Source organism: Mytilus californianus, unplaced genomic scaffold, assembly GCF_021869535.1.
Source record: "Mytilus californianus isolate M0D057914Y unplaced genomic scaffold, xbMytCali1.0.p SCAF_9, whole genome shotgun sequence".
Classification (NCBI taxonomy): Eukaryota; Metazoa; Mollusca; class Bivalvia; order Mytilida; family Mytilidae; genus Mytilus; species Mytilus californianus.
Window position 1 is genome coordinate 1,124,277 of NW_026262745.1, and position 12,025 is coordinate 1,136,301.

The 12,025-nt window shown below is 32.3% G+C and overlaps 1 protein-coding gene across 3 annotated transcripts in view; it reads right to left on the minus strand.

The window, feature by feature from the left end:
* LOC127716128 (heat shock 70 kDa protein 12A-like) overlaps positions 1-12,025 on the minus strand; it is a 44,942-nt gene that overhangs the window by 6,370 nt on the left and 26,547 nt on the right. For 2 of the 3 annotated variants that reach the window (XM_052222224.1, XM_052222225.1), the window contains exons 7-12: positions 10,204-10,266; positions 9,645-9,695; positions 6,987-7,172; positions 5,412-5,723; positions 3,171-3,485; positions 30-304 (exon numbers count right to left, since the gene is read on the minus strand). In XM_052222224.1, coding sequence (XP_052078184.1) covers positions 30-304; positions 3,171-3,485; positions 5,412-5,723; positions 6,987-7,172; positions 9,645-9,695; positions 10,204-10,266 — 1,202 coding nt within the window. The remainder of the gene's footprint in view (positions 1-29; positions 305-3,170; positions 3,486-5,411; positions 5,724-6,986; positions 7,173-9,644; positions 9,696-10,203; positions 10,267-12,025) is intronic. The other variant, XM_052222226.1, reaches the window with a different exon arrangement.

The following is a 12,025-nucleotide window of genomic DNA, read 5'->3' on the forward strand; positions in this document are numbered from 1 at the left end:
TGCAAAATACGTCAAAATCCTATCATTACCTTTTGTTTACACAACTTGGCTCTAAATCCTTCAAAAAATGAATTGTTCGTAGAGTCGTCCCATGTCAGGCAATCTTCATATTCCGTTTTAGCATCATTCCCAAACAGTGTTTTTTGGTTCGCATTCTTTATTAACAAGCATGTAGGCTGTATCATCTTTTCACCAGTATGCATACGAGTCGTGTATATTTTCCTCTCGTCATGGAGGTATTCTTCGGTACAGATGAACGCAACGTTTGAAGTCGTGGATCCAATATCCAGTGATGCCATTATTTCTAGAAAATACAAATTAAAACATCCAGAAATAATACCTATACTACATAAGGATTAGTAATATTATCAAAACACTATTATTTGATATTTGTGATATGATTGTTTACAAATTGTGTCTATTGCATTGAATAAATATACAATGAAAACATCATTTGCAAAAAAAGCCATTGTTAAAAATCATACACAAACACATATATTCGTTCAACCCCACGGAAGATGGGTGTTCGACATTCTAATATGACACCCTATTTATCATCCAGTAAAATCACAGTATATCTACTTTTAGCGCAGACACATAAATAAACAAAAGTGGCTGTTCTGCGTTTCGTCCACCTTAATTATACGAACAGGTTAACTCAATTTTCGACAGTAAAACCCAAGTTTTACGTCTGCCAAGCTTCAAATACAATGCGATCATCTCTGGTCCAATGCAAAATAAACAAATCAGTCCATTTCAGATATATCTTCGGTGTAAAATTTCATAGAAAGCGAAATGACGTCATCGTCTTTGGCAACTAAACAAGGTGACGTCATGTGTATGCCTCCTGCGTCAAATGTAAACACTGATAGTTTCAGGCTTCTTATACGCCTCACAATATAATAGAATAATATTTAAAGGACATTTTAAGTGCGTGTTGAGAGTTTTATTATTTATTATTAAATTATATGATATTATTAATATTATTATACGGGGTGAATCGAAACAGCGAAATCAGTATCGTGTGTATAGGGCTTTCATGGTTGACAGTTTACCGTATTTGTCATTTGAGAATCGAAATTACAAAATATACGACTGCCATGAATGTTTCTGAAATATACAGTTATCAGTTTTTCATACTACTAGGGGGTGTTTAACGACCTTAACTACCAATGAGGGTCGAAACTTAACAAAGTTCCCCCTTGATGTCCCAAATATATTCTAAAATTTACTTTTTATCTTACTATAACGCGTTACGGTAGCCGCCGATTCTATCCTATAGCAAGGATTAAGATGGGAAGTGCAAGGTACCTTGACCTTTAATCTTTTATATTTGTGAAGGTCTGGTGTCGAAAAAATTGTGAAGACATTCTGTAAGGTGCTACAGTCTGACTATTTTCTACATTTCACGTTTTACAGGGTTAGTTCAAACTCTTGGAGTTGTGTCTAATTTTGAATCGTCTATTTGTTTCCGTCAAAATGGAATGAAGTACTACCATGAACAATGACACATGTAATGCCCTTTGGTTTTTCACTACCTGTTACGTTTTTTGTTTTTAATCCTCTACAAGGTTCTCGACTTTCGACAACATATTTCCACACGAAAAGACAATTCAGTCTGCCATGTTTAGTTATAAGTACATGGTACATGTAGGTTATGTTTGTCCGATACGTGATACAGAAGTTCAATTTGATATGTCTCGGCATACATTCTTGTGGAAAATTTCCGAAAAAAGGCAGATATTAAAATAATGAATTAGTACATGTATTCAGTAAGTTTGTACCATAGTGGCGAGAAAACCTTATTAAGAAAACAACACCATTGACAAGTTTCCTGACTTTGGACATGAACATGAAAATGTAAAGGGGATTAACAAAATTTTAGAACTCAACATTAGTACATGTATATGGCAAGATGTTTTGTCTTTATATCCTCTGGGTACCGAATGACGTCCTTGTGTGTAATCGGACCGTTGTATTACATAACGAAAACAAATAGCGTAATTTAATTGTAATGTACACGGGATAATGAAGATAAACGAGCGGTATTAAATTAATAAATGCTACAGACAAACATTTGTGTGAAAGATCTCCCAGAATTAGTTTTCTAATGATATTAAATAAACAATGTTTTTGTTTTTTGTTTTTGTTTTTGATTAGTTTCTTCTGTTATCTTTTTTAACAACGGACTCGGAGTTCTTTTAAAATGAGTTATACTATGTGTATTGCTGTGTGTTTAAATTGCTTTCCCCCATTGGCTAGAGGTATAGGGTGTGGGTTGAGATCTAACATAACATGTTTAACCCCGCTGCATTTATTCGCCTGTCCCAAGTCTGGGAACTAGCCTTTTAAAATCTAGTGCCATACCGATAGGGATTTGCATGTAAGCGGGTGTAAATAACTCAACACAAATACATAAGTAACTAAGCTTTTATGATTTTTTTTTGTAGCTGTTATTTGATTTTCAAAGTTTATCAATTTGATTTTATTGGACATTTTTCTGTTAATATAAATTAATGTTATATTATAAATACTACCCTTGCCCTTCGGGCAAAGTTGAGCGTACATAGAATTGGTTATCAGGAACACTCTGAAAATTGATTTATGAAAAATAATGATGTATGTGTTAAAAAAAATCCAGATTGTTTTAAATTAATCAATATTCGAAATAGATTAAAAATTTTTACACTATCAATGTAACAAGTTTTGAAAGCATCAAGGCGTCAAAGCAAAAACGTATAATAGCCTTTCAAGACGTCATACTTATTTGGACTACCCCTAGATGTGATTCTGAAGTACCACAAAACTCACGTGCTTGCATTTTTCTATTAACACGGTAAAACAGAATCTAAAATATATAATGGTGGTTTCAAACTCACTTTATGCAGTATTGTGATGATAAACAACATACTTGCCTGTTAACTTTAATCGCAATAAGAGTCACTTAGTCATTGTTCTCAACTACATTTTTTTTGTAACCATTTATTTCACTGACACTTTCATTTAGACAGCGCTAAATGTAACAAATATGTCTAGGTACAAAATATTTTATCAAGTTCTTGTTCAAAATCTGTGAATGATTGATTTCTTTTGATTTTTTATTAATTGTTCAAACATTTGGATTAAAATGATGTGTTGTACAATGAAATTATAAATAGTACAGAACTTACCATTAGCATACGTAACTGTAATTTGTTGTTTACTGGTTCTAGTCCCAACTACGTTAGTTGCATCACAAAAATAAATTCCCGGTTTATTCGTTTTAAGAGAGCAAATGGTCAGAAAATACTTTTTGAAGTTGCCATCTACATATTCCAATGTGTCTGTTTTCACAGGACAACACACAACAAACTTTTCACCAACATTATTTTTTCTTTTGAGGACTATCTGTGTATCAAGGTCCGATACTATCAAGTATACAATACTAACAGTATGTCCAATGTCCAAGGTATACGTGATTGAAGCCGGAAAGATAACGGGCAGAGCTGAAAAAATAGAACAAAAGATAACCAATGGCTTTTTCAAGAAAATGGGAGGTTCCAATCTTTTAATTTATTTATTTCAGACCATGTCTTTTTCTAAATGCGTGTGTCGAAACATTATGAGCTGTGTGACAAAAATTTATTTATCATAACCTCTTTTTTAATACATGTCTTATGAGTACTGTGAGTTGTTATCAACATTTGTTTACTTTTCTAAATAGGTAACTAAATTAGAAATGGTTAAAGACCTCTCAAAACTTTAATTTTGAAAGATATTCACAATGTTTTAGATATAAAAAGATGTGGTATGAGTGCCAATGAGACAACTCCCCATCCAAGTCACAATTTCTTAAAGAAAAAACATTATAGGTCAAAGTACGGTCTTCAACACGGAGCCTTTGCTCGGCTCGCACCGAACAGTAAGCTATAAAAGGCCCAAAAAATTACTAGTGTAGAACAATTCAAACGGTAAAACCAACGGTCTAATCTATATAAAACGAGAAACGAGAAGCACTCATGAACTACATCAACAAACGACAACTACTGAACATCAGGTTCTTTTTTGTATTTATGAAAATAACAAATGAATAAGAAGAATCAAAATTTCTATCTTGAGTAAAAAGTAAAATAAAAGAGATACAGAACTCTAGGAAAATTAAAAACGGAAAACCCATTATCAAATGGCAAAATCAAAAGCATATAAAACGAATGGAAAACAACTGTCATATTCTTGACCTGGTACAGTCATTTCATTTGTAGAAAAAAGTGGATTTAACCTTGATTTATAGCTTGCTTAATCTCTCAGTTATATGACAGTCGCTTAACGTTCCATTGTATTGACAACCATTATAGTGTCTTTCCGATACAAGTTAGATAATTTTGGTTTGGGCGTCTTTCGAAGAAAAGTTTTACCAAAACATTTGTTCCCACTCGCATAAAAAAGCTTGAAGACATTTTTAGGAGTAGGAATTTGGGAATGAAAGTCCTTATTACTGTTATTTTCACGAAATTTTCAAAGGCTAAAGCTCGTAATTTCAGCACAAATTACTGGAGCAGATCAAAAAGTTAACTCGATCTATTATTCATCATAGTAGACTCACATACTAAAAATTAGCTCAATATTGAGTCGTCTAGAAAAAAAATATGTTTAAACTCGTTCATTTTCACTAAATTTACATAGTCCAAAGCCCGTTATTTTGAAAAGAATCAGCGGCGTGGATCCAAACGTAAACTAGATATGTAACTCATCGTTTAACTCACATACTAAAATTCCGCTCAATATGTGAAGGCATTTAGAAAACTTGTCTCCTATAACATAATGTTTATGGTCCAAAGCCCGTAATTTCTGCAAAAACCAGCCGAGCAGACCAAACGTAATCCTGATCTGTTACTCGTCATAGTAGACTACCATACTACACATCAACACAATATTTTAAGACATTTAGAAAAAAAAGTATGTATAACTGCTTTTTTCACATAATTTTCTAGACTGCTTTTATCAATATGCAACATGCATGAACATATTTAAATTATCAATGTCACAGTTTTTAAAGCATCTCCATAGATATGATTCATGAAGTAACACAAAACTCACGTGCTAACATTTTTCCAAACAGAACTTAAAATATATAATGGTGGTTTCAAACTCACTCTATCCGGTATTGTGATGATAAACAACATACTTGCAACTTGACTTTAATCGCAATTAGAGTCACTTATTCATTGTTCTCAACTAACCATTTATTTCACTGACATCTTTCGTTTAGACAGCGCTAAATGTAACACATATGTCTAGGTACAAAATCTTTCATCAAGTGCTTGTTCAAAATCTGTGCATGATTGATTTCTTTAGATTTTTAAGTAATTTCTTAGACATTTTGATTAAAATGATGTGTCATAAAATGCAATTATCAATATAAAAGAACTTACCACTAGTATACGTAACTGTAATTTGTTGTTTACTGGATCTAGTTCCAACTACATTAGTTGCATCACAAAAATAAATTCCCGGTTTATTCGTTTTCAGAGAGCAAATTTTCACAAAATACTTGAACTTGCCATCTGCATATTCTAATGTCTCTGTTTTCATAGGACAGCAAACAAAAAATTTGTCACCAACATTACTTTTTCTTTTGAGGGATATCTGTGTATCCAGGTCCGATACTATCAAGTATACGATACTAACAGTATGTCCAATGTCCATGGTATACGTGACTGAAGCCGGAAAGATAACGGGCAGAGCTGAAAAAATAGAACAAAAGGATAACTAATGTATTTTTCAAGAAAATGGGAGGTTCTAATTTTCCTTTAATTTAATTCAGACCATGTCATTTTCTCAAAGTCTCAGTTTTTACCAAATGATTGAAAATGAAAACAACTCTTTTATATTATTCATGCGTTTGAGTCGGTTTTCTGGATTTACCATCACTAGGAACGCTCAAATCAAAATACATGTGTGTCAAAACATTATGAACTGTGTGACGAAAATTTATCCATCACAACCTCTTCTTCAATATATGTCTTATGAGTTACTGTGAGGTGTTATCAACATTATATAAATAAGTATAATAATATATTATTTCATTTTTCATAATAGGTTACTTAATTAGAAATGTTTAAAGACGACTCAAAGTTCTATCTTTAGTAAAAAATAACAGAAACGAGACAAAAAAAAAATATGTTTGGCAATAGGGAAAAACAAAATAAAACCTGTTTTTGGAATTCTATTTTAATAGCACAAAAGAAAGAACAAACACTGAGGATTCTGCAACTTTGGTCTGTAATTCAAAATTGTTAAATGTGGTAAATATGGCAATGTAAAAATTGGTACCAAAAACTTCAGTTCTTTCCTGCTATCAAAGTTAATTAATGTGACACACTCTATTTTGTTTTTACCGACCTGGAGTTTTTACAATATAATTCAAATCATTGCTTTTATTCTCTATTTCATAAGGACCATCATATAAAGCCTGTAACGGATGCCAAGGGACTGGCAACAATTCAAAGTATTTTATCACCAAGCTCAAAATTTCTGTCACTGGTATCTTTGTCAGAACATATTTTCATCTCATTCTGAACATGTTATAAATTTTTCTGATCAATTTGACAATCAGTATACAATTTTTTCAGTACGTTCAGCAAGTTTCTGAAACTAACAAACAATTTATTGATTGATTTTGCTCACTTACCGTAATGTGGCAAACATTTCATGCATATTCAGATAGAGAACAAATGGACAAATCAAATTACAATAATATAATAAAATGCAAGTTCCGCCAAGTTCATTGATCAATTTGAAGATCAAAAAATCTGGGCAGCCCCAGGATAATAGTATGATGGATGGTTGATGTCCAGGTGACCAGTTTTCTATACCCGAATTGACCATTGAGTTAACTAACAAGCGAACCTGTTTACTTTTTACAGTTGAAAGACAGATATATATGTAGAATTCAGCATGTAGAATAAACACGACAGATTCTAAAAATCTACAATTATTATACTTACATCCTATTACTTTAATGTCTGCAAAACATCTTTTCGTTGAGCTTACGCTATTTTCGCTAATTTCGGTGTGTATGTATTGGTCGTTGTTGGCGGGTTTTGATTCATTGATTTCAGTTGTAGCTGTTCCTGCTTTGACAATAGGACGACTTGGTCCAACAGTTACTATTGGTTCTGGAAGTTCTAACTCTTAAAATAGATTATATTTTATATCAACATTCAAATTGATTTAGATTGGATTGTACTTTATTTCACTTTATCATATACTTATAGAAAATAATGGTATAATTGTACCCCATGATAAAACTAATTTGAACATAAACTATTTATTTAATTTGAAGAATTGCTTTAGCCGTGTGATATGACTTTTGTTATTTACTGCTTCCGTTTTATATCACCTGCTTCCGGTTATTATCGCATGCTTTTCTGTAATGAAATTTCGACGTCATTCGGCAAATTTCAGAATATACATCTCAATGGTACGTTTTTTTTTATGTCAAACATAAAAGAGTTGCATTAAAAATATTAGTATCAGGAAAATATATTATTAAATAAAGCAAATTAAACAAATATTAGAACAAATGCATTTTTTCAAAGTTTTAAAAATAGTTTTTGTCTGTATGTCTTCTGCTGAAGGATATGATAAAAAGAACATAACATGTCATTTTTCATATCAGACCCCTTATCAGCCCATGGTCAAAAACATCCCCCGAGCCTATCGGCTCTCTTGCTGATATCATGACCTAGGGCTGATAAGGGGTCTGATATGAAAAATGCCATGTTATAATCTATATGTATCGTTTGTGGAGCATAATTATAAAAAGTGTCTAAATCTTTTGTTGTTGTTCGTCGTTCTACGCAAACTTTTGCACCATTAAGAAGTTACTTTATATATACAGGTATTGGATTTAAATCATGGAAAAATATTTAAAAACAAGACAAAGTACATTTCTACCTTCGTACATATCAGTACTGTTCGGCAAGACTGAAAACTTGTAATGTTATACTTTCTATTAATTCAGTACTGTTTATTATTATACAAAAACGTTACAATTACTAATTCTATAAATTCAGTACTGATTTTTTCAGTACTGTTTCAATACTGATTTCGTCAGTATTGTTTCAGTACTGATTTCGTCAGTAATGTTTCAGTACTGATTTCGTCAGTAATATTTCAGTACGGATTTCGTCAGTAATGTTTCAGTACGGATTTCTTCAGTACAGTTTCATTATAATACTGATTAAGTCAGTACTGTACCTCTTTTACAAATAAATACTCCAAAAATGACAAAGTTCAACTTTCTCCAAAAAGAGCAATTATTAATAAAAATCAAAACCCTGACCAAATGCACACCTTCAATATATGTTCAAACAGCCAGCAAAGTGAAAAGTTCCTAGCATTCAAACTGTAGAAGTTATCCGGAAATGCTATGCACCTCTTATGCAAGTATATACTCCAAAAATGACGATGTTCAACTATCTCCCAAAAGAGTAAATATTAATAAAAATCAAAACCCTGACCACATGCATATCTTTAATATATTTACAAACAGACAGCAAAGTCGAAACTTCCTAGGATTCAAACTTTAGGAGAAGTTATGCGGAATGACTGTATACCATTAATGGGACGGACGGACGGACGGAAGGACAGAAGGACGGACAGACGGAAGGACGGACGGACAGGGGTAAAACAATATGCCCCCCAACTTTCAGTTGCGGGGGCATAAAAAGAAAATCGCATGCACTCTTAGATTTCTGTACTGAAATTTCCTTTGAATAATTATTAATCTTATTGAAAGTTATCCGTAATTTGCATAATACGGCACACTCGAACTATTTTCTAAGTATATAACCCAATTCTATGCACATCACGATTTTCTCTTGCATTAATTATAATAAAAGAGGGACGAACGATACCAGAGGGACAGTCTAACTCATAGATGGAAAACAAACCAACAACGCCATGGCCAAAAATAAAAAGACAAACAGACAAATAATAGTACGGATGACACAACATAGAAAACTAAAGACTAAGCAACACGAACACCACCAAACACTGGGGGTGATCTCAGGTGCACCGGAAGTGTAAGCAGATCCTGCTCCACATGTGGCAACCGTCTTGTTGCTTATGTTATTACAAATCCGGTAAATAGTCTAATTCGGTAGGTCACATTCGTGAAAAGGGAAGGGTATTGCAGTTAAGACATAAGGAACATATCCGATATCATCTGTGAAACGGTTATTCCATAACGGTCAACCAACTCGTGATGGCGTCGATAAAATTTACGAAGTGATGATTTCAACTTCACTATTTGGAATTCTTGGTTTAATAGCTTCCTTGTGAGCAGCAATCCTCTATCAAGGATATCATGATAGGAAATACAAGCCCGGGAATATCGTATCAATTGGGAGATATATACCCCGTATGCAGGCGCTGCTGGAATGTTGCTACATAGAAATGAAAAGTTCACAATTGGGAAGCTGAAATCATCTCTTTTGTCGTAAAGTTTTTTTTTATGTGATCCAGATTATTGATAGACTTTTTCATTGAAGCTGATATGCGCGTCGCAACATTGCTTATACTACGTACATTGTTATACTTTACGAGTACATGCATTATGTAGCAACGATCTATTGAAATGCAATATAAACTTTACTTACCAGCATAATTTTCAGTTTGTTTTTGTAAGAACCAACAGAATGTAATTCCTCCTGAAAGTTTAAACCTGACGTTAGAATACATTGTATAACAGTTTTTCATAATAATCGTTTTCATGACATCTGCAAGTTGATCATAACCACAACTTAAACACAAAGAACAATCTGGGTATCATCTCTTAAATATTTAGTAGGCTAAATTGAATGTTTTTAGTTAGAACGAAACAAATGAACGATTTTAAAATTCATTCTTTCATAGTAATGACCCTTAAAAATTCAAATCTGTCACTAGATAGACGAATAAAATTTAGTACTGTGTCACATGAGACTCGGTATAATTATTAGTCATACGGGGCACGTCACAAAGTGGGTTAAATCGGTTAAGGGATTTTCATTGTTAAATATTAGTTTATTCCGGAAGACTGAAACATGAGCCAGGCATGATTCACGTTATTCAAGAAATGAAATCAAGTAATTTTAAAAAACGCTTTCAAATTGATTTGTTTTTATATTTTTAACTATATATCATAACCCCAATGCAATTAACATAAAAAAAACTTACCGATCAGAAACAGGATTATCATAATCATAATGAACACTCCAACATTAAACGAAGACCATTTTACTAATGTGAAAATAAAATTTATCATTAGAATAACATAACAGCATATTTGAAATTTACTATAATTTACTAGATACATTGAAACACAATTATATCAAACGAGTAGTTAATAAATATTGCAGTTATAAATCTTTATCACAGGCTTTAAGCATTGGAAATCTAAGAAGAAAAAATATGAATATACAATTTGTACTGCTTTAACATACATATACATGAAGATGTGAATTTCAAGGTAAAGATTTTTACTGACTATCCTCTTTAAAAAAAGAAATAATTTCCTGTATATTTATTTGACAGACTGGTCATTTTCCATAAATCCTGCAATCTAAAATAAATTCCATAATATATGCTTATCGAATTTATTTTCAATCTGTACAAAATTATTTCCTGCATTTTTTTGACAGAATATTCATTTTATCCTGTGTCAGCACTCTCCAGTAATGTTTATATTATGTTTTTTTAGATAAGAGAATGACTTGAGCAGAGCATATCGGGGTCATAGATGGTTATAACAATGAAATACAATATATCATAATGACCATTCTTTTTGAGTGAATTATATAACTAAATCTAATAACCAAAATATTTTCTTATTTTCAGTACACTACAAATCCTGTCAGAAGAATAATTTAAATACATGTACTTGGATTAAGCAATTTATATGAAAATTGTTAAGAGAAATATATTCATGTACATAATTGCTTCAAAGGTGCCTAGTGGGAACCCTAACAGATAACGGTGCCATCATGAACCTGGTGGTTCGAGTGATTATTAGCAGACATTTTTGTTGAACTAAAGCAGCATTTAATAAATGAAACTTCAGCAGAGTATGAGTTCCAAAGTGTTGAAGTAAGAGGAATTCCTTATATGCGAGACTCATCAATATCAAAATATACATAAGTGAAATGGAACTATTTTGTAATAAATACTGGTTATTGACCCAGTTGTTTTTATGATTTTTTTTTTATCAAAGCAATATCACTGTCATATATTAAAAAGATTCCATGTTTTTATTCAAACTTTGAACAACCGAATGTTTGAGTGTAAAATGGAGCGTTTTGACTCTTCCATCTGTCCTCAAGTGTTTCACGTTTATTTTGCATGAGTGTAATTCTTTCCCTTGGATCTTTGTGAGTTCAATTGATCCTGCACAAAGTTTATGATATACACTAGTCTGTCCTTCCATTGTCAATAGGTCAACATTTTCCCGGGACCTTCATTCAACACTGCATAATTACATACAGCCAACCATACAATATAGCCCCTGCCACCGAAAGGCGAATATAGGTGAACAACATACACACAATATTTCAGATGGCTAGCTACATTGTATCCTTTGATATATTTCTTTGATTATCTTTATATAAGTTGGTTTTTAAGTAGTTGTTTATTATAGGTACTACAGTTCCCTTTCAGTTGCCCTACTTTAGACTTGATTACAGTCTAAAATAAAAATAAGAAGTTTGGGCATGATTGCCAATGAGACAACTCTCTATCATATACCAAATGACGTAGAGGTATAGGTCTCTGAGAGCATTTGACAGTGAGCAAAACTAATATCGCATAGTAAGCTATAAAGGGCAATTTAGTGCAGAAAGGTCACTATATAAGACATCATAACATTTCAAATTTACGTATTAGAATTAAAGTGGCCATTTTACGCATTGTTTTGGTCAAAATCATATCACCAACAGCTTGACCCCAAATTTTTTTATAGATGTATATGTTATCTACTTTGTAAATAACATTTTTTGGCAACATC